The following is a 23,956-nucleotide window of genomic DNA, read 5'->3' on the forward strand; positions in this document are numbered from 1 at the left end:
CTGCTGTGTCATCATGTTTACGCTTCCCGCTCCCACGTCCCGACTCAGCACCCTCCCCCCTCCCCCCCCCCCCCCCCCCCCCCCCCCCCCACCCCCAGCCAGTGTCTTTTAGAGGTCTTCTTTCAACTAATCTAAGGGCAGAGAAAAGAAGAAAAAGAAACAAGAACTCAAAGCTGAGTCTCAAAGAGAACTGGTACAATGAGAAAAGCCTTGGATTTGGAATCTAGAGGATCAGGGTTCAGATCCCTGCCTGAAGCTGTCACTTGCATGACCTTGTATAACCTTCTTGGCCTCAGGTTCCTCATCTGTAAAATGGAGGTAGGGAGACCAGATGACCTGTCTCTTCCAGCTCTAAATCTTTCATCTGATCTGCCTAAAACTTTGTACTGTTCCACTCCCTCACCCATCTCCTCCACCCATTTGCTGCCCCTTTATCCAAAAATCCCTCTAGAAGATGGTGTTCTCTTTCTGATTCTAATGTCAACACTTCCTGACATTTAGGAATTGTCTAGAGCAATGAGAAGCCATTACGTGGGGTGGAGGGGGAGGGGGGAGCGGGCATGTAATGTCCAAGTGTTGATGTCTAGTCACTTAATGGTAGGCCCCAAAAGACCCTTTTGGTTCAAGGTAGACCTGTGGCTAGAAGATGTTCCCTTTCAGGGTCTTACCTAAGCCCATATGGACCACTAACAAGAATCCAGGGGTCCTGGTTCAGCTTATCTCTAACCAAGATTGTTGGTTTGGTACAATATGGGATATAGAATGTAACCTTCCTCACTTACCTCAGGTTACCCAATTTCCCAACACATGAGAAAATTCTTATGAGAACAATCCTGGAAAAGGTAACTAGCTTCTCAGTGGAGGCCAGTTCAAAGGGCAGAGGCCAGCTGGGGGCCCCATGAGGCAGCTGTTATGCCTCATTAGTCTTGTATCTACGAGGTCAGTGGTTCTGGTACAAGGTAAAACTTTGAAATACCACATGCCCAGGTTTGCCTAGAGCACAGAGATCAGAAGGGTCAAGGCATAACCTTTTCAGGTCCTCTGACAATCTTGTTCAGTCCCTTTCTAAGCAGAACACAGTTGCATTGCTCCTAAGAAGACAGATTTCACCCTGTGGAAAGGATATTGACTGGAACTGGAGTTAAAAAGACCCAAAATCATACCCTACCCCTCTGATGAGGTCACCATCTTTCAACCTCTCTGAGCCTCAGTTTCCTCATCTGTAAAATAAGGAGACATGACTGGATGACCTCAAAGGTCCCCACTAACTCTAGAACTATGATCCTAATAATACCTGAGCACCAAGAAGGTTTAAAGTCTCCCAGATAAGTGCTGTGAAGTGATGAGGAAATTCCCCTAGCAGAAGAGGCAGCATTTTCACATGAACACTGGTTCACTAACCTGAGATATTTCTTCACAAGCGAATACAAAAATTCTAGTGTCACTCCCTATATTCAAGTGCTCTGTACACAATGGGAATTGAATAAAAGTTGGCTGACTGGTACAGGTGGGGAAACAAGACACCAGCAGGGGTGCGGAACCTGTGGCCTCGAGACCCCATGGGGCTCCCTTCAACTAGTAGCTGAAAAGACACTCAAGGAAGAGGGGTAAAATCTGATAAGAGAGACTGACATATTTAAACTAAGGAGTGTGGGCAAGGTATAGCAGTGTCCTGGATTGCCCAGTTGCCCCCAAAGAGGACCCAGAACAATGAAGTTAAGGTTAAGGAAAGGACAAAGGAATTAGATAGACATCAGGTCACCTGGATTCTACTTGACCTCTGCCTGACTCCCTGAGTTTAAGACCATTAACACCATTGACTCTGAATCAGAAGGAACTTTTGTGGTCCAGCCTCTTCATTTTACAGCTAAGGAAACTGAGATACTGTGAAGTTAAGTGACTTGCCCAAGGTCATACAGGTAGTGAAGGGTAAGAGCTAGGATTTGAACACAGGACCTCTGAAGGCAAATTTAGCAGTTGTTCTATTGCAACACACAGCTTCCCTTTCCTCAGGGCATCAGTTTCTTCCTCCATAAATTAGGAAGAATTCACTAGCTTCCTTCCTCCCTTTATGCCCTATATAAAAATACAGGTATGCTCTGAATCCCACCAGAAGAATTAGATATAGAAGTTGATAGTATTCAATAGTTATTTTACCATGCCAATGATAGCGATTACTACTCGGGCATTATAGTCCCTGGCTCCATTCAGCAACATTGGATAGATGGTGGTACTGATAATGACTCTAGTCTCCCCTGTGAAGTTCTCAGCCTAGTTCTAGAGTGAGCTATAGAATAGAGGGGTCAAACTGCCCAGGCTCTGAACCAGAGTAAGATGTAACTGGAGGGGCGTCCAGGTGGCTCAGCGAGTAAGAGCACCAGCTCCAGTGTCGGGATGACCTGGGGATCAAATCTGGGCTTGGATACTTAGCACCACACCCAGAAATAACTGGCCATGTAATCTTGAGCAAGTTACTCAATCCCGATTGCTTTAAAAAAAAAAAAAGATGTAACTGGGAAATGTTTAACAAAATAAATAAAAATACAATAAAATTTAGATGTTAATTTGTGGTTTGAGAATATTAATTTATGGTTTCCTAAGTCAATATGAGACTAACCAGCACAGATCTGTTTCTATTTGAGTTTGGCATTTTTGCTACAGAGGTTAGGATGCTGGGCTTGGAGTCAGGTTGACCTGGGCTTATATCCAGCTTTAGTTGCAAACTTACAGGACCATGGACAAGTTACAATTTCTCTCAGCCTCAGTTTCCTTTGGTTTTCTTTTTTAGAAGCAATTGAAGTTAGGGGCAGCCAGGTGGCTCAGCAAGTAAGAGCACCGGCTCCAGTGTTGAGAAGACCTGGAGATCGAATCCCAGTCTCAGACACTTAGCACCACACCCAGAAACACCTGGCCATGTAACCTTGAGCAAGTTACTTAACCCCAATTGCTTAAAAAAAAAAAAAAGAGAGAGAAGCAATTGAAGTTAAGTGACTTGCCCAGGGTCACACAGCTAGTAAGTGTGTGAGGCCAATTTGAACTCGGGTTCTCCTGACTCCAGGGCCAGTGCTCTATTCATTGCACCACCTAGCTCTCTCCTTCTCAGTTTCTCTATCTGTACAATGAACATAATATCTAGAATGCCTCCTAGGGTTGTTGTAAGAATCAAATGATATCATACTAAAAAAGTGTTTTGCGAATTTTACAATGCTCTATAACTGCCAGTTTTTACTAATATTCTGTTCAAGGCTAGTTCTGAGAAACTGAGAGAGACCCCCTTAAAAGGCACAGTTCATGAACCTCTCAAGACAAGGGAAGCAAAGCACTAGCTTGGAGGAGAAAGGATTCTTCCCACTTTAAACACCATCCTTTCCCATCAGGAGAAATGACCCCCCCAAGAACCCACCTTTCTTTATGTCCCCTCTGTCTTCAACTCCTGTCCTGTCCTTTATGTTCTCTGTCCCCTACTCCTGTTCCATTGTGCTTTATTTCTACTAAATAGTTGGTAGATACAAGAAGCAGGCATGCTGACTCCAACAAAAAATCATAGCTGAAGGCCTGAAAGCGGAAGATGCAAGCAGAAAAAAACTCTAAAAAGGTCACATAAGAACTCAAGCAGCAAGTAGTCAGGAGCTATTTTGTGCAATCACAGTCTGAATCATCAAGAAAAAAATGACATCATGATCAGTATACTCTTGTTTCAGAAAGCAAAAAGGCTCTATCTAACACATTTTAGGAATATTCAAATTAAAATAAGAAGTTTGGGAGCTTAAAAGGGTAAGTTTCTGTCATATGCAAAATAAATTTAGGTGAGATGGTTTACTCCCTGACAATGTCAAAGAAATGAAGCTTTGTTAAATGCATAAATTCAAGGGGGGAGGCATTGAGTCAGAGGACCTGGGTTTGAAACCTGGATCTGTCCCTTACTACCTATGTGACCTTCAGCAGATGACTCATTTTACATCCCTGGCTTTTAGACTCCTCATCTGCAAACGAAGGCATTGAACTCAATGACCTTTAAGCTGTCTCCCAGCTTTAAAACTATGACCTTCCCTGCTGGATTCCATGGGAAGGGAAGAGGGAAGGTGAACAGTAAGAAGGATAACTCTGTTCCTACCCTATGTTTTGCTCCCTCATCATTTCCCTGTTCTCTCAGTCCTAGGTCTCGCCTCTGCTACAGTCCCCTCCTTTCCATCCCCAATTCCCCTTCCCCTTACCCAATATTAAGGCCTTTAGACTAGAAAATCTCCCTCCTAAAACTGTAAGAGACAGCCCTTCAACTACACTCTACCTGTTATACCCACACACAGAGGATACCCAGTCAGAGACAAGACAGAGGAGACAGGCACACCCATAACATCATAAGATCCAAACACAGAAAAGCTCAAAACTTTGGGCAGAAGCAAAAGCGGAGAGAACTTGGAAGTATAGGCAGGATAGGACAGGAAAGTGAAAAGAGAAGTAGATAAAGGGACAGAAACAATAGTGGTCTTGCAGAACCTTGCATTCCTGCCTGCCTCCAAGGTCAACCATGGCAGCTGTCTGAAACAGGTACCATTTCTTCACTTCCTAGCAAGAGGGAATCAGGGAGGGAGAAGTGCCCCAAATATCCCAGCACTTCGTATGTCCCAGACTGAGATGGTATTTCTCGGAGGTATAAGGAATCGGAAACAGAAAGATTAATGGAATTTCCTCCCTGCCCCCACCAATGTAGTATCAATGATATAGTAGCAGTACCACTTGGAAAGGATACATAAATTTCAAGGATATAGGATTTACAGCAGATCACAACTATTATATAGGATCTTAATCTTGTTTTGTATGTCATTGGGATTTCAAAGGAAACCAGTTTATATTGAAATAAAGATGTAGGGTTTTGGGGGGTTTTTGTCCATCCAAGTTCATGGACCCCCTTAACTCTATCCCAGGTTAAGAACCCCTTAACTCTTAGTATGTGGGTTAGAGAGCAGTTAAGTGATAGCTAATTAAGTGTCAAAGGCAGGATCTGAACTCAGGTCTTTCTGACTACAAATCCAGCATTCTACCCCCTCCACCATACTGCTTCTCCATGGGAAGGGAAGAGGGAAGGTGAACAGTAAGAAGGATAACTCTGTTCCTACCCTATGTTTTGCTCCCTCACCATTTCCCTGTTCTCTCAGTCCTAGGTCTCGCCTCTGCTACAGCCTCCTCCTTTCCATCCCAAATTCCCCTTACCCAACTGCACTCACAGATACAGGCAGCTGCAATCAGGCGTCCAGCAACATACGGAGCAAAACAGCTGGGGAAAATTGGTTGTACCATGTAGTTGGCAAAGGTGATGGCAATGACGGCCTGGCTGGTGGGCTCAATGATAAGGAGGGAAGTCCAGAGTCGGATGAAGGCCAAGAAGCTCCCAAAGGCCTCAAGGATATAGGCATAGCTAGCCCCAGACTTCTTGATGGTAGTCCCCAGCTCAGCATAGCAGAGGGCTCCAAAGACAGAGAAGAGGCCCCCAACAGCCCAGATAACGAGAGAGAGACCAAAGGAAGAGCTGTACATGAGTACACCTTTGGGTGAAACGAAGATACCAGAGCCAATCATATTCCCCACAATCAGGCACACTCCATTGAGCAGGGAGATCTCCTTCTTCAATTTTATCTGTTCGGGTCCTGATTTGGACTCCTTGGCCAAGGAGGGCACATCTCCATCATGCTGGGCTGCCACTTCATACTTGGTGCTGTCAACCATTGTAGGAAAAAAAGAAAGTCTTCAACAGCTCCCTGGCATCTCCCTCTGAGGAAGAAAGAAAATGATCCTGAAAGAATAGGCTGTATGACTGACCCCTTACAAAAAAGCCAGAACTGTCACCATCACTCTTCTTCCCCATTCCCAGAGTTTCCCCTCCCACCTCCTCTCAACCCCCTCTAAGGCTGAACTAAGGTGAACTAAGGTTCACCACATGGATCCTATATTGGCTTGACTGAATCTTTGAGAGTAGAACCAGTCAATCAATTAGCAAGCATTTCTCAAGCTCCTACTATGTGCTCAGGTACAAAAGATACAAATGGGAGACAGGCTATGCCCCCAAAGAGCTTACATTCCACAGAAGAGAAGACATCCCACTTCCCGGGAAGAAGCAACTTCCTCCACCGTTGAGATCAGAAGACCACAGCTTTAAAGCTAGCCAGGACCTCGTAGGTCATCAGGTCTAATGTCCTCATTTAACAGATGGAGAAAGTTAAGGCCCTAGGGAGGTTGAATTATTTGCCCCCAAGTGTCACAGGTAATAAATAGCAGGAGCCAGGTCTTGTACCCAAGTCCTCTGGATCCAAACCCAGTGTTGGTTACACTGTAGCACATAATTTCCTGTAGAATAGGCCACAAAAATTACTTAACAGAAAGAATGCTGCCCGCCCCCCCCTCCCCCCATTGAATCTCTTGTGGGAAGGAGTAAATAAACAGGAAGATAATGATAATAACCCCTACAGCTGTTAAGACCGCAGTCCTAATAGCTTAGCCCTTCACCCAGTGCTGGGATACAAGGATAACAGTTCTGCCAAGGCATTCGAAAGGACTGTTACACAATATTAAACACCAGCCTTACGCACAGCCCCTTCTGTCTGCATATGGAAGAAGGACCCCTGGCCTTGGTGAACTAACCCTGGATGCTACAGGTTTCCTGGCACTCCTGAGAAAATTTAAGTTCCATTCATAACCCTACAATCCACTCTGGGATCAAGGAGCATCCTTGATTCACATCAACATGGAATCTCCCCCAGCCAGCTAAGGCATCACCTAAAAGAGATAATGGATCCACATCCAGAGAAAGAACAATGGAATCTGAATGCAGAGTGAAGCTGACTCTCTTCACCTTTTTGTAAATTTGTTTTTAATTTTTCTTTCTCTTGGTTTTTCCCTTTTGTTCTTATTCTTCTTTCACAATATGACTAATCTGGTGATATGTTTAATGTGATTGTACATATATAACTCATATTGGATTGCTTGCCATCTTGGGGATGGGAGAGGGAAGGGAGAGCAGGAAAAAATGTTTGGAATTCAAAATCTTATAAAAATGAATATTGAAAACTTTCTTTACATGTAATTGGAAAAAATTAAAATAAATAAAATAAATCCATATTTAATAATAATATTATATAATAATATAATAAATAATAAAATAACTTGCCTACAAAAAAAAAGAGATTATGGTCATAGTCATCAAGGGAGGTCCAAGAATGATTGCTTGATAGCTTTTTTCTCTGCCCGAATGCTACTATCCAGCACTTAGCACAGAACTTGGCACATAGTAGATGCTTAATAAATGTTTACTGATTGAGTGATGTCATTAGCAAGGAAACCCATCACTTTAAAAATATGAATGGGTGGGCATGAGAAAAAGAAGGATTCCAGTGGAGAGATAAACCTAAAAATTAACAAATACCTAGAGAACCCTAGGGGACACAGCTTCTCAACCAACATAACCCAGGTAAGAAGTAGCAGAGAGATGTCCTCTGAATCCAAGTCTAATGTTCTTTCCACTAAACCACACAGCAGTGCTATCAGGACCAATTCACAGAAAGGGACTCATTTGAATCTAATGGGGAGTGAGAGGGGAGAAATAAGAAGGCAATGACATATATAAAGAGAAGAGAGACAGCTGGAGGGAAGAACACATAGCTGGAAATACCCAAGGCAGAAGACAGCTGAGGGGAAGACAGGTGGAGAGATCACTGGGGCAAGGGAGCTTGGAGAGAAAAGGGGGTTAACGCCTGAAGACCAGAAAATAGCTAGGATACGAAAGTGGGGGATCAGGAAGGGAAGAGGCTAGAAAGTAAGACTTACACTTTTATCCTGGATGTAGCAGCCCCTGGCAGCAGCAGTAAGTGGTGCTGAAGATCCAGCTAGGGTTACAGATCTCTTCTCTTGAAGTTTTCAGCCTGTAGTAAAGAGGAAGACTGGGCAAACATGTATGGATTTAAGTCAAGAAGGGGGAGGAGGGGGAGATAGAAAAAGAGGGAAGGAGGAGGGAGGAAGAGGGAAGTTGGTATTAAGCAAGAGTCTAGGTCCAAGGTTCACAGGCCCTTCACATCTGCAAAAGGGGCTGGCTAGGAGCTCTTCTATCAGCAGTTTCTGTGATAAGGAGGCCTCTCAGGAATCTCCTTTGTCAGCTCAGTTCTGAGACAGGAGACTGAAGGGGAGGGACAGGCAACAGGGTGCCACTTCCTCTTGCCCCCAAAAACATGCAATCCCCTAGCCTGGTTGCAGAAAGTTAGCCAGGGTGGGAGAAAGCAGGGCAGCAAACAAAGAATGAGTTGCAGTCAATCTCTGTCCTCCCTGCACGCCTTCTCCTACCCCCTGACTCTTCTCTTGCCCCGCAAAAAAAAAAAAAATTAAGCAGAAAAAGTTATGTAGTGACATAAGTTCTTTTCAAGATTTTCAGCCCAGAAATATTAGGGGAAGTGTCAGCAATGTCACTGGATCCCTGTGACATTGCACAGTGGAGTGGCTCGCTTCCCCCTGCAATAAATACATCAGACCACGATGGAAAACGCTGCAGACTTCCCCGTCGGTTGACTGAAGCTGCTTCTAGTTCAGACCATTCCCCCAAAGCTGAGTCACAAGCCATGTCACTACAAACAAGTTCAAGAAATGGCCCCCTGATCCCATCCTGCCCCACCCCACTCCAACAACATGCCCTTTCAACCTGAAGTATTCCTTAATCTCCATCTCAAGAAAGCACACCAAGGCATCTGAGGTTAACAAGGACACTGCTGAAAACACTTGCTGGAATTTGCTGTACTCTGTACAAACTGAGAGAACATAAAATTCAAGCCCCACTTATGCTCTTTCCTACTTATATAACCTTGGGCAAGGCATGTCAGTTCTCTGAGCCTCGGTTTCCTCTTTTGTCAAGTGAGGACATTGCACTATAGGATCTCCAAGATCCCTTCCAACTTGAAAAAGGCCTCTTACCTTCTCGGTCTTTCCTCCAAAGCCCTAGAAACTTTGGCAAAATAATAATAATAATAAAACAATTACATTTACATAGCACCTTTAAGGTTCACAAAGCACTTCACATGGTTATCTTAGTTACATAGTTATCATAAGACTGCTAGTTGGAGAGAGCTCTGTATATGGAGTCAAGAATATTTTAATTCAAATGCTGCCTCGGCCACAAATTTGTGTAACTCTGGGCAAATTATTTTTGCTTCCATCTGCCTCAGTTTTTCAGCTGGAACATGGGGATAATAATTAACACCTCCCAGGATTATTGTGAGGGTCAAATGAGATAACATTTGAAAAGTGTTTTGCAAACCTTAAGGCACTAAGTGCCCATTGCTAATTTCATCTCATTTGAATAAAAAATAAGAGGTCACACAAGGACTTTGCCAAAATAGCAGAAGTTTATGCCGAATTTATAAACACAGCCCTAAATCCACTCCAGCTGCCCCATCTCTTACTAACAGAGAATTTCACCCCACCCTAAATAGCTCAGAGGATAGACTTCCGGGCCTGGAGTCAGGAAGAACTAAGTTCAAATCCAGCCTCAGACCTTAACTAACTGTGTGACCCTGGAAAAGTCACTCTTCCCCATTTGCCTCCGTTTCCTCATTTGTTAAATGGGGATAATACTAGCACCTATCTTGCAGGGTTGTTGTGAGGGACAAATGAGATCATAATTGTGAAATGCCTGGCACATAGTAAGCATCATATTAAATCTCAATTCTATGTCCCTTGTCATACTAATTAATTATCATTCATTACAAACAGACTCAGAAATTAGAGTGATGAAAATCCTCATTAGATACCTTTTCACCCATCATTTTTCAAAGTCAGGCAGACCTTCTGGGAGTTCATAGGAACATAAAACTTAGGTCTAGAAGGAAGAGATCTTAGATATTATCTTTTGTCAACCACCTCATGTTACTGTTGATAAAACTGAAGCCTTGAAAGATGAAATAAACTTGTCCAAAATCATACAGGGAGTAAGTAGTAGAATCAGGATTCAAAACCAGGTCCTGAAACTCGAAAACTAAACAAGAGGCTTCTGTCCTTCAGCCTGCCATAGAGGACAGTGGGTTTCAAGGAGGTGTGTTCATTTCCCATCCTTTCTGATCTTCCCCTTTACCATTGCGCAAAGGTACATCCTAAATCAAATAATGGAGTGAAACTATATAAAGGTAAAAGAAACATTAGAAAATTTGGGAAAACAGATGTATATAGTTTGATGTCTAAGCAACAAGCCTTTCTTCCTAGGGCCTCTTGGCAGGATATTTCCATAGTTGGTATCCCCATTACAGCACACAACATCCCCTAGCGGGCATGTGGGGAAGTGGCAAAGACTGAAATCTCCTTATTCTAGTGATAAATTGGACAAACCAAGTGAGCCAGGGAGCACTGTCAGTCAGCTAGAGAAAAAATGCCCCCCTCTATCTTCAGCCACCATTCACACGGCATACAACAGTTCATGTACACCCAGCATATAGCATTCATTCCCCCCTAGATCACTCCTTACTATGACCAACTGTGGCTGTCTCTCAAACTGCCTCCTCGGCTTCGACACCTGAAGTAGCCTGGATAGAGGCAGCAAAATCCCTGCCTCGACCAATGGTTTTGCTCTTGCCTACCTGAGGTTTTCCAGAATAACTTTTCTCCCTGTGGGGTCCCAAAGAGATCATATGCACTCCTCCCTAACTACCTCTGAAATGCAGCCATTTTGGGGGCTCTGAGCAGAGCAGTAAGCAAACACCAATCACTTCTTTTTTTGGCCAGAGAGTGAGGGAAATTCCAGATTGGAATGAGACCCCATAAAGTTTGGGTTATGAAAACCTGACTGGCTCACAAAATACAATGAATGGCAGAGCTGGTAGCAAATGCCCTATTCTCAAGGGTTAACCCCTGCAGCACACTTCCTCTGGGAAACCAGGACAAAAACCCCTGAGTCCGAGATCCCCAGCCCATAGAGTAAATGTTAGGACACACTTCCTCCCTGAGAGGGCCCGGGTGCCCTGCCTCCCTGTTTCCTGGCACTAACTGGTTTGCACTGCCTCCCATAACAACAGAAAGCAAATAGAAAACAGGCACTTTCTCACCAGGCTAAAGCCCCCATAACCCCTAAGCATGCAACCCTGCTCCACCCCCGCCACAGTTACTTTGTTTTCTAGACTTACTGTAGCTGACAAAGACAGTCTATTTTTAAAATAAAATACAAAACATGTTTTGCTCCTGTGGCCCATGGTTCCCATTAATATGGGGTTAATGTCCCTGAGAGGGGGGGCTCTGCAGGGGAGCTGAGGATAGGGCTGTCTTCCCTTATTTTTAAGCTTCACCCTTCCTTTCCACTCTACTTCCCCTCTCTCCCACTTCCCTTTCTCTTTTGCCTCTTACCTGTCCTGTGACACTTGGGCAGGTGCAGGGGAAGAAGGGGCCACCAATAACCTCAGGCAGCAGGTGGGGGGAGGGGTGCAGGTACTAACTAGCAAAGGGAGGTTAGAGAGAAGACTAAAGCTTCAGCAGTCGCCAACTTGTGAGAAGAAGCTGAGAAGCCGGGGGTGGTGGGGGACCGAAATGAAAAACAGGAAAACACATGTGTGACTCTGACCGGCAGGGAGGAGGGGCCAGGGGATGGGCTGAAGCTGGCACAGCCCAGTCAGACTCAGGGTATGTCAAGAGGTGTCAAGAATGGCACCTTCTATCCCCCAGAACTTATCCATGAAAGGAAGTCTGATGTGCTGGACAGAAAGCTTGGCTTTACCACTTGGGAAAACTTGGGTCTGTCATCTGACACACACCAATTGTATATGACCATGGGTAACTTAACCTCTCAATACCTACCCCCAAGCAACTCTCTAAGATGATGAGTTACAGATGAGTGGCCAGTCTGATTTGGTGGAGGGAGTTTTCATTCTGGAATATCCCTACACTGAAGAACTCACAGGTCTCTACCAATTCCACTGGTAGACCAGAAATAACCAAGCCATGGCTCCCCCTCTCTTCATATCTGATCCATTCAGTTTCCTTGCTCTTGTGTAATGAAGACCTAGGCTTTCAGAGTTTGACCTGCCCTTCTAGCATCTTGCTCACCCTTTATTTCACTTCTTCCCCATTCTCTACCCATTGAACAGTCCACCCTCCCTTAAATTTTCATTGTTCAGAGTCGCGTGTAATTAAATGACTAAAGCACTAAAACACATCAGAGCACCCAGAGGATCTGTCCTAGAAAGGTGTATGACATCATGGGGCTAGATAAGGCCATCCCAGGATAGGACACCCCAGTTGGGAGTGGGGAACCTGTGGCCTCAAGGCCACATGTGACCTTCTAGGTCCTTGGTACAGCCTTTTGACTGAGTCCAAGTTTTACAGAACAAATCCTTTTATTAAGGGGCTTTGTTCTGTGAAATATGGATTCAGCCAAAGAGCTGCACTTGAGGACCTAGAGGGCCCTATGTGGCCTTGAGGCCATAGGTTCCCCATCCCTGCCCAAGGAAACCCATCTGAAAGAACATCAGTCAAGTACACAAAACTCCAGACCAATCTCATAGACTAGGAGCCATCATGGTTCCCTGGAGACCTGTGCTCTTCTTCCCACCTTCATGAACTTCACTGGGTGAGGTTCAAATCACTCAGCAAGGAAGCATTTATTAAGTGCCTAATAGGTTCCAGGCACTGTGTTAAGTACTTTGTAAATATTACTTCATTTGATCCTAACAATAACCTTGGAAGGTAGGTGCTATTATTATCTTCATTTTACCCATGAGGAAACTGAGGCAGGTAACATTAAGTGACTTACCCAGGGTCACACAGCTATTAAGTGTCTGAGGTTAAATTTTAACTCAGGTATTCTGACTTCAGGCCCAGAACTAGATCCACTGGTGTATCTGGCTGCATCTAACTCCCTTTTTTGAGAGAAAAATAATAGAAACATTAATAAATATAAAATGTTTGGTTGTTGTTTTTTAAAGTAATTTCAGGGAAGGGCACTTCCAAATGGGAAAATCAGGGGAAAAGCTTCTTACAGGAGTACTTGAGTTCAGTCTTACAGGAATCTAGGGATTCTACAAGGTGAGGAAGGAGTTATTGAGGGCATGGAGGATAGCCTGGACAAAGGCATAAAGGAAATGGATTGTCAAGCATGGGTAATCACAAGTAGGCCAGCTAGACTAGAATGTAGAGCATGTAAAAGCCAGTAATGTGCAGTGAGCCTAGAAAGGGGCACATGAATATCATGAAGTATTGTTGCCCTATAAAAATGTAAATGACAAGTAAACAGTAGCCTGGGAAGACGGATATGAACAGATACAAATAGAAGCAAGCAGAGCCAGGAAAACAATAGATGAAAGAAAAACAATATGAATAGAGCACCGGCCCTGGAGTCAGGAGGACCTGAGTTCAAATCCAACCTCAGACACTTAACACAAAAAAAAAAAAAACTAGCCGTGTGACTTTGGGAAAGTCACTTAACCCCAATTGCCCTCCAAAAAGCAAAAACCAACAAACAAGCAAACAAAAAGAAAAACAATAAAACAATCAAAACTGAATGCTATGAAGGACCAGGCCTGGACCCAAAGGAGAGATGTGAGAATTCTTCAAAGAGGTAGGGTACTAGGGGTGTGCATATAGTGAAAGAGCATTTATTAAAGCACTGAGCTAAGCACTTTCACAAATGTCATCTGATCCTCACAAACAACCCTGGGAGGTAGGTGCTATTATTTTCTCTGTTTTACAACTGAAGAAACTGAGGCAGTCAGAGTTTAAATGTCTTACCCAGGGTCACACAGGTAGCATGTAAGAGAGGCCAAATTTGAACTCAGGTCTTTCAGAGTCCAGACACAGAACTCTATCTCTTGCACCACCTAGCTAGCTGCCTTTTATAATATCAAGATTTGGTACATGTTTAGATTAGTTTTGTTAAATTGTTTTTTTTTTCTTCTCTTCTTTATTCTTTGTTAAAAAGAATGGTTCAGGGGCGGCCAGAGGGCTCAGCAAGTAAGAGCACCGGCTCCAGTGTCAGGATCACCTGGGAATCAAATCCGGGCTAAGATACTTAGCACCACACCCAGAAATAACTGGCCGTGTAACCTTGAGCAAGTTACTTAACCCCAATTGCTTTAAAAAAAAAAAAAGAATGGTTCTCTGGGGTCAAAAGTAGGGAAACATTAGGAAATAAGTAATGTAAAAACAAAATATACCAAAATTTTTAAAACATTAAAAATAAGCCTAGAAAAATAAGCAGAAGTCAGATTATAAAGGGCTTTATATTCCAAATCAAGGAAGTGGGATTTTATTGTGGAGGTATTTGAAAGCCTCTCATGCAACTGAGTAACATGTCATGGTCAGACCTGTGATTTAGGTCCAAATATCCACTTGACAGCTGTTGAGGACAAGTACTGGAGAGAAGAAAGGTTGGAGGCAGAGAGCCTAATGTGAAGACTATTGCGATAGTTAGGCAAAATGTGATAAGGATGAACAAGGGTAGTAGTTCTGTTAAGAGAGAAAAAGGGATCTACACAGAGAGACATGGTAGATGTAGAAATGTAAAGATTTGGCCACCAATTGGATATAGGTGGTGAAGGAGAGGGAAAAATTAACGATAATTCCCAAGGCTTCAAACCTGGATGCCTGGAAGAATGGTCAGTCAATCAATAAGCATTTATTAGGTACTTACAAAGTACAAGGAAGAGTAGCTAAACACTGGGGGAATACAAAGGCAGGCAGAAGCACATTCCCTGCCCTTAAAGAGCTTACATTCTAATGGGGAAGACAACATGGCAACAGCTCTGTATACACAAGATACATATAGAGTAGATCAGAGATAATCTCTGAGGGAAGACACTATCAATGGAGGAATCAGGAAAAAGCTTCTCGCAGAAAGCAGTGCTATCAACAGGAATATAAAAATTAGGAAGAAGGAAGGATGGAGTCAGGAGCTGGGAGAGACATAGGACATGTTGAATTTGAGATACCTTATAGGAGGACATCCAACTGGAAATGTCCAAGAGTCAGTTAGGACTCAGGAAGCCAGATTGCAAGAGGTTAACGAGTGAGAGAAAAGGAATTGGAGCGAATGAATCCTAACCTTGAGAAATTACTTCTAGGCCCTTAGGGTCTGGGGTACCATACCTCTCCTTATGTACTCAGGGAGTTTGGAAGAGATTCACTGGGAATAGAAGCCTGACCTCTAATGAGAGTCTGGAGCAAGGCTTCTGGTTCTCACACTCACTGGCTCATTAAGCCCCACATGGAGCCCCCGCCAGGGGAGAAATCATTTAAGGCTTAAGTTATAGCTTACAAGTCTAGAGTTTCCTTAAAATGGGTCAGTTTAAAAAAAAAAGTACTCAGTGTACAATATGAATCAAGTATGAGACAGGTAATCAGTTCTACACACAAAAGGGATGTTAAACACAGTTTACTCCTAAGTGCATAGTAACAGAATTCAGTAACTACTGTTATGATCTGCTAGGAGAATGATACATGCAATCTGTGACATTTTGTGAGCTTCTTAGGAGCAGGAACTGTCTTTTACCTTTCTTCATAATCCCAGTGCTCAGCACAGTGCCTGGCACATTGTAGACACTTAATAAATGTTTATTGACTGACTGACATCGCTAATTAGGCATTCTACATTTCACCTTAGCTTTGCTCTATCACTCCACTCCAAACCCAAATCTCCTCTGACCTTCAAAAATCAACTACTACTCTTGCATCTACCAAGACCTCAAATTCCTCTCATTAGTCCCCTGAAACTTCAGACCTTTTGAACTCACCCAAGTAAAACTGGCCTCAAAGCGTGGACACATCCACTTTAAGAAGCATATTCAGTCACCTACTTGAAGAAAAAATGCAAAGCAGAAGACAGAGCCTGGGACATGTCTAATGGAGTCCCATATAGGGAGTGATGGAGGGTGGAGAAATACATATCACTCATTCCCCCACTCCCTTCACTGGAATCTAAAAGCAGAGTGTACCACTTGCCACTTAGAAGAGTGACAGCTAAAGAGGACCAGCTCAAAGTTTTCTATTCTTTTAAAGGGAAAAGACCAACAGACCTCTCAGGGAGTTTGCTGTTGCTGTTTTGTTAACCATGTCACAGTAAAATTCAATGTTCTTTTACTACTGGACTACCAGGAGCCAGAAAGAGGCCCCAAAGTACCCAAGAGGTCCACCACCAACTAGGAAGAGCACCTCTAAGCATGGTCTATAGGGGGATGGGTAAGGAATGACCTTTGATAGTGTTGGTGACTTTTTCTTTGTAGGAGCTCAACTGAAAAAGCAAGGAGAGATAGAAGGTTGGAATGACCTTTGATAGTGTTGGTGACTTTTTCTTTGTAGGAGCTCAACTGAAAAAGCAAGGAGAGATAGAAGGTGATAGCTTAAGGGCATAATGAGGGGTGGGGGAAAATATGGGTTTTTTTTAAAGAGAAGAGACATTTGGGAACTTAGGCTGCAGGGAAGCTGCCAATAGAAAGGAAGAGACTGGAAATTATAGTGTATGCAAATCAAGAGGGAGAAGCTTGGTTTTAAAAATTGTATCTCCTCAAGATGGAGTCCCAGACTGCAGATGTTCCTTCCGGAATAGAGTCAAACTCAGGGTGATGCTAAATGCTCTTTCACCATGGTACATGATGACTTTTGGTCCAGGGCTGTGAACCTGGCATAAGCATAAATTTGTTTGTTTTGTTGTTTCTTAAAGATAGAGTAAGGATAAGGTTGCTTTTGTCTTTCTCTACCACAAAGATTCTTAACTTTTTTTTGGTCTGGTGAAATCTCTGGATCCCTTCTCACAATAATGTTTGTTGCCTACACCTATAACTGAAGAAAATACTAAATTTCAGTTAGAAATTAGTGAAAATAAGGATGTAATTTTTTTTCTATCCAAGTTCACACCCTGAAATCTATCCATGAACCCTAAAATTAAAAACGTTTGCTCAGGTATAAGCATAGATTGTGTTTGACACTCAAGCTGTCCCAACAATATCCTGAATCTTAGAAAATAAAGATATGGGGCAGCTAGGTGTCGCAGTGAATAGAGCACTGGTCCTGGAATCAGAAAGACCTGAGTTCAAATCCAGCCTCAGACACTTAACACTTACTAGTTGTGTGATCTTGGACAAAGTCACTTAACCCCAACTGCCCTGACTTCCCCCTGCAAAAAAAAAAAAAGACATATAGTTATAGAAAACACATACATGTATACATATATAAACATGCATATACATATATATACACACTCACACAAATATGTATTTTTATTTTACAAAGATGGCCTGATGATTAAGGTCCTCCAGTAAAATTCGGATAGGCATACACATCTTTTTTCCAAGACCTAGGATATTGTTGTGCCTGGATTGTTGATACTATTTTGGGCCATGGATAGATTTCAGGGTTTGAACTTGGATGGAAAAAAAATTTTACATAGGGAGTAAAAAACAATGTAAAATAGGGAGTGATGGAGGGTGGAGAAACACATAAAATTTTACATTGTTTTCACTAACTTCTAACTGAAATTTAGTATTTCCTTCAATTATGAATGTGGGCAACAAACATTATTGTGACAAGGAATCTATAGAGTTCACCACACCAAAAAAAGATTAAGAACCCCTGTGTTAGACAGAGATAGAAGCAACCTTATCCTTACTGTGTGTATGTATACATATAAATGTAAATTAATAAATGTAAAATTAAAAAATGTATATGTAAATGTGTGCATATGTGCGTATATATGTAATATAGATGTGTGTGTCTAGACTATATATACACATATATAATATACATATGTACACACACATACACACACACACACACAACAGAGAGCATACACAACATTCCAGTCTCCAGGCCTGGAATGCTCTCCCTCCCCCACTTCTGCTTTGAAGAATCCCCAGTTCCTTTTAAGGCTGAGCTCAAGTGGCACATCTTACAAGAAGTCTTTCCTTTTTTAGTTCTTAGGTTCTTCTCATATTCACATATATAAAATCATTTTTTAATTTTGTTTACATGACATAAATTTATTTTGTATATGAGGTCCCACCCCAACCTCCTGCCCCAGTAAAATGAGCTCAAAAAGGATGGATTGTTTCAGTTTTGTCTTTGTATCCCTAGTATCAAACAGCACATTAAAGGACACATAGTAGGCCCTTAATAAACATGTGCTGAATTACTTTCATTGAATGTAGATCAAGGGGGGAAGGAATAAGCATTTATTAGATGCCTACTATGCACCACTAAGCACTTTATACAAGTATTGTCTTTATATTAGTATTGTCTCATTTGATCTTCACAACAACCCTGGGACATAGGTGCTATTATTATGCCCCCTTCACAGCTGAGGAAACTGAGGCAGCAGAGGTTACGTGACTTGCCTAGTGTTGCACAGCTATTAAGTCTCTGAGGTCATATTTAAACTCAGGTCAGCTTGACTCCTGACCCATCAATACCTATCTGCCTCCCTAGAGAAGACCTTGGAGTCTGGAGGATCTGGGTTCAAATCCTATACTAGCTATATGATCATGACTATACTTGCTATATGATCATGGATGGGCAAGTCACCTAATCACTCAGTGTCACAGGCAAGTAATTAAAGCTAGAGATTCTCAAACTTGTTTTTCTCTTTTGCTCAGCAAATGCAGCGTATGTATTAGTCATGAGGAATTGAGGCACACTGAATATTTTAAATTGGCAAAAAAAAAAAGGTTCCCCAGACGCCTTTGGGACTCCAGACGCCTTACCTTGGCCTTGGGATTCCTATGCCTTCTCCTTCCCTTCTGCCACCCCCAAATGACCTCCCAGGAAGAGTCAATTTTGCTATTCAGAAGACAGAGCTGCTATTGTAACCCTCCTGGGAGTGCTGTCAGGCAGCAAGCTGCAACTGGGGCTGGAAAATTTGGAACCCTCAAGATGTGGGAAGGAATTTCACAGCATACCTAGTGAAGAGACACACCCTTTAAGAATGACTGCTCTAAGACTATTAGTTATCTATCAGTTTACCCAATAACTGAGAAATTATCTACATCAATGGAAAGATATTCCACACTGGGAAGTCCTACAGGCAGATGAAATCACAGATCCACACCCTCTACTATCTCATCCCCCATATAACAAAATGAAAAATGAAATAGATTTTAACAGACAAGAAAAGACTTGTTATTGATGTGGTAGATATCCCTGAATCAGTTGACTATGTACAAGCCAAGCCATCAACTTGTCAGAGTTAAGATCAGAATTAGCTTTAAAAAAAAAAAAAGAAATTTGATGAGAAAAAAGACATAGTGAACCACTGAAATAATTCAATCTTAAACTATTTAAATAATTAACAACTGAAAATGTAAAATAGACAATAGAAATGACAATGATACTGATTATAGTAATTTTTAAATAAATCTAGGCAATATAAATTAATTGCTACAAGACCAAAAAAGCCCAGCAAGCACCTTAGTCAACAAACAACTGACTTAATTGTCAACCAAAAAGATGATCTCTCCATTGATGACAACACAGAGTTAGCACATAAACTCATTTGCAAAATATCTTACAAAAAAAAATGTTGGATGATCATAAGCAGTATCATTCCATACAGCAAAGAGAAGCAGTGGAGAGTAAAATCAATTTAAAGAAGACATGGTGAGACATCCATCTAAGCAAAGTCATCCCAAGGACATTTAAGGACTAAAACAGGAGGACCCCCCAGAAAATAAGAAAAATGGCAAAGTGGTGAAGAAGTGATTACAACAAATTACTCTCCATCAAAGACAGGCTAGATAGACCCTAATAGGAAAGGTAAAAAAAAAGCAGGTAAAAAGAACAAAGGTAGCCAGATTGGGCTAAATGTATGCTAAAGATACCTGTTCTGGGAGGTGACACTATTGTATAGAGGAATCAATATATGAGGTATCTGAAGAAGAAACTAAAAGTGTGGGGAATATCTCAGATTCTACTATTACCTAAGAAAGTCGACCAAGAAAACATCAGTAACTACCAACCCGTAGTCATACTCTCTGATATATAAAAAATATTTTATGATAATACTCCATTCCCAAATTACGGTCAGTCTTAATATGGCTATTAGCAGGGAACAAGCAGTCTCTCACAAACAACATTAAACAATGGACCACATCTTTACTGTTTCACAGTTTACTGAAAGATGTACAGAATACAACATCTCATCATGTTTCGTATTTGTTGGTTATGAAGAACCATTTGATGCAGAGTAAAACACTGCCTTGTAGGCTCTTTTTCAACAAAATATCTCCCAACCATATGTTTAAATGATTCAAAATTCCTCAAAAGATATAATAACAGAATTAACTCTGTTCAACAACCCTCTAATCATAAATGTCAGGTGAAGCATAAAAAAGAGGGATATGCTCACTGAAGTTCTTTGCTACTGTGATGAAAGAGATCCAGAGCAGAGTAAAAGCCAAAGGATTCTTTGCAAATGGTGAGATCTTCCAAATATTCACGAATGGACAATATTATGCTGACTGCATCAGGTACTATAACATTGCAGAGCCTCCTAGAGATCAGTAATCACTTAAGAGTTTGATGTGAATATCTACACAATAAAGATCAAGTGGATGAAGAATGTCTATTGTCCAAATTACAACGTGCATTTGGTTGGACAGATTATAGAGCTTTTTTTTTTTAATCAGCCTTTCTATCTGGGACAGACAATACAGATGGACAATAAATTGGACAAAACGAAGTTGAATAGAAGAAGAGGAGTAACCTGGACTGCCTTTGGAAAATTGAAGGTTCCTTTAATGACTTTCCCATGAAAGCAAAGGCACATGTTTATAATGCCAAAATTCTGTCAGTTTTATTCTATAGCCATGAAGTTGCATAGAATACAACAGTCTCCATAAAATTAAAAAATTACACAGAAGGCAAAGGGAAGGTGCATGGTGGGTATGAGCAGGCTGCAACAGAGAATGAGGAACTTAAGAAGAAAAAGGGGTCAAGGCAGTTATAAAAGAATTGTATGATAGGAAGAATAGATGGGTCAGTGACAAAGTTATCATTTCTCTCCTATATTAATAGCCAATTATTGAATTAGAACTAAGGTTTTTCTCCTTTCCTTTCCTCATTTCAAAATCAGCCCCTGTAGGTTATTCAGGAAACCTTTGAAGTGTAGGACTCATAATGAGATGAAATCTTGGATGAAACTGAAAAACTCAGATCTGATCAAAAGGCAAAAAATTTTTAGTTTAGGTGAATTGATAGATATCTAGCCCATTGTGTTTTACTCAGACAGATTTGGGTAAAAGTGGATTCCCCCTTTTGTCTAGATTACTTTAGGCAGGGTGATATGGGTATAGATAAGTCTCTTTGACCAAGACTCAGTGATCAGTCATATCCTCTAGCCCCTCATTAGAATAAGCCCACCTCTCATTATGATATTCATACTTCTCATTACTTGTTATCACGTCAATCAGAGTTGATTTCCACCCTCAGGAATACCCAGTCTTCCAAGGGTATATCAGCATTGAATGAGTTCCATGAAGGGTCTTTGGCATTTGAGAGTGACACTGACCCCTTTTATTAATGATTACTAACATGATTAATAAAGTGTTTAAATAGCCAAAAACTATGTCTCTTGAACTTTTTATACATCATAGCCAGCAACATAATAGGGGTGAGGAATGTCAAGTAAATAGCCAGACTGCTCCACTGGTACCTCAGAAGAAAATGAGGAAGACCTCCAACCTGGTTAGGGAACCCCTAGATCAAAACTCATAACAGGATATGGAAAAGAGTCACCCAGCAGGGACAGTTATGGATGGCTTGTGGTGTATGGGAGTGGGGGGGAACGCCTGGCAGGGGTCCTAGGGTCAGGAAGATGAGTTGAAATCCGGCCTCACACATACTAGATGTGTGACCTGAGCAAATCACTTGAATTGTCTGCCTCAGTTTCCTCAAGTGTAAAATGAGGATAATAAAAGCATTACCTCTCAGGGTTGTTCATAGTCTCAAATCATGTTGGTAAAATACTTAGCACAGTACTTGGCACATAGTGGACACTATATAAATGCTAGCTTATGAATATATACACATATATGTACATATACATGATACATACATACTTACACACACACAGACTGGACCTGTGATTTCTCCTTCACTGTATCATAGGAGTGAATTCTTCTATAACTGAGAACTGAAAATTTACCTGGGGGCATTAAAGTTTGCCCATATTCACACTAGAATGTGTCAGAAACAGGATTGGAACACAGTTCTTCTGACTCCAAGGCTCTTTCTCATATGTATTTTGTCGTTCCCAGGGAAGTGCTTTAATGTCTTTCTTCCCTTCCTCCACTGATAGGAGGTACTGAAGATTCTATCCTCATTTTACACATAAGGAAAATAGACAGAGAACAGATGGGACCCTGGAGATGCCACACAGGCCTCAAGGTTCCATGGAGGGTTTTTATGGAAACTCAGTTGGATCCAAGGAATCAGAATAAGGGATTTTTATTCTAAAAATAAAACTATCCTGTCCTTTCCATCCCCTTGAAACTCTCTTCCTCTCTGTCCCTACTCTTATTTTTCTTTCTTCCTTATTTTCTCTCCATAGGAATTCAAATGGGCTGTTCAGTTGATTAGCTTGACTTTTCACAGAATGTTGCTTCTTGGTGATATGTTGATTACTTAGTTTTTGGTTTTCAGTTTTGATTTTAATAACCTGATATCTCCTGCTCCCCCATTATGTAGTTCAAAGGTCTCACCTTTTCCTATAATTTCTTCTCTTTGTCTATTTCACCCTGTCCTAAAACTCTCACCAAATTCCTTCCTGGAACATGTTCACCAGTTTCCTCTATCCCACATCTCCTCAGTGTTCCACCTTTTCCCCTCTTCTCCATCTATCAAGATTCCCTTTTTTCTCCAGCTCTTGCTTATCTATGATTTTCCATTTCCTTGTCGCCCATCATTCTCTCTCCTCCCCTCCTCCCACTCTAACACCTACCTTCAGCTGTGCCCAACCTAAGAAGATCAGTTCCTTGTTGCCATGAAGACTATTGCCCAAAGAGCAAAAGCTCTATGTCTTGTTGGGATGTTTACCCAGAATTCTAACTTTCTGCCTTTCTCTCTCAACTCCAACTCCTGGCTGCAGAGCTTCCCTTCAGCCCCTACTGTGAACTTGGGAGAATCTAGTGGTCTTGGTGAGGAGATGAAAGGGAGTGGAGTGCCTAAGAGGAGCCTGATGGGTTTAGATACCATCCTTCCCTGATCCCCCTCCAAAATTCTAAAGTGCGTTGCAGGAGCAAGGAGTAGGGGCTTAATAAATGGTTGCTAAATTAATTATTTATAGCTAAGTTACTCAAAAGTTGACTTAGGGGATAGGGGCGGTGCTGTGAGAATAAAGATGTGGGTCTCATTTAGGATCTGCCATAGTTATGGAAACCAACTGGTAAGCTGGGAGGACAGCAGTTGTTTTTGTGCCATCCAGTCCTTGTCAAGACCTATTTCTCAGTCATTAAAAATTATCCTCAATTACTAGCAGTGTGACCCTAAGCAAGGCACTTAACTCCAATTGTCTCCCCCAAAAAATTGACTTCCAGACTTACATGAACTGATGCAGTGAAATGAGCAGAACCAGAACATTGTACATAGTGGCAGCAACATTGTTCCACACTTGACTCTTCCCAGCAATATAAAGATCCAAGACAATTCCAAAGGACTCATGGTGGAAAATGCTATCCACACCCAGAGAAAGAACTGATGGAATTTGGATGCAGATCGAAGCATATTATTTTCACTTTATAGGTTTTTTTGGTCTGTTTCTTCTCTCACAACATGACTAATATGGAAATGTTTTACATGATTACACATATATAACTACCTCAAATTGCTTACTGTTTTATGGAGGTGGGAGGAAGAAAAATGTGGAACTCAAATTTTTTTTAAATAAATTTTAAAAATTGTCTTTACATGTAATTGGAAATAAAATATTATTTAAAAATTCTCCTCTTCCTACTTCCCCACCCCA

General features: G+C 41.7%; 2 protein-coding genes across 5 annotated transcripts in view; one reads left to right on the plus strand and one right to left on the minus strand.

The window, feature by feature from the left end:
• Positions 1-23,956, plus strand: part of MRPL52 (mitochondrial ribosomal protein L52) — a 150,409-nt gene that overhangs the window by 105,169 nt on the left and 21,284 nt on the right. The window lies entirely within an intron of this gene.
• Positions 1-23,956, minus strand: part of SLC7A7 (solute carrier family 7 member 7) — a 44,726-nt gene that overhangs the window by 13,435 nt on the left and 7,335 nt on the right. The window contains exons 1-3 of one of the 3 annotated variants that reach the window (XM_069097809.1): positions 15,741-15,864; positions 7,819-7,913; positions 5,226-5,769 (exon numbers count right to left, since the gene is read on the minus strand). In XM_069097809.1, the coding sequence (XP_068953910.1) occupies positions 5,226-5,724 (499 nt within the window). In that variant the 5' untranslated portion in view covers positions 5,725-5,769; positions 7,819-7,913; positions 15,741-15,864. Of the gene's footprint in view, positions 1-5,225; positions 5,770-7,818; positions 7,914-11,364; positions 11,535-15,740; positions 15,865-23,956 lie in introns of those variants that run through there. The other 2 variants (XM_069097807.1, XM_069097808.1) reach the window with 2 other exon arrangements.

This window comes from Petaurus breviceps, unplaced genomic scaffold (assembly GCF_028583685.1).
Source record: "Petaurus breviceps papuanus isolate PSGF00001 unplaced genomic scaffold, PetGlider_PUasm1.0 37, whole genome shotgun sequence".
NCBI lineage: Eukaryota > Metazoa > Chordata > Mammalia > Diprotodontia > Petauridae > Petaurus > Petaurus breviceps.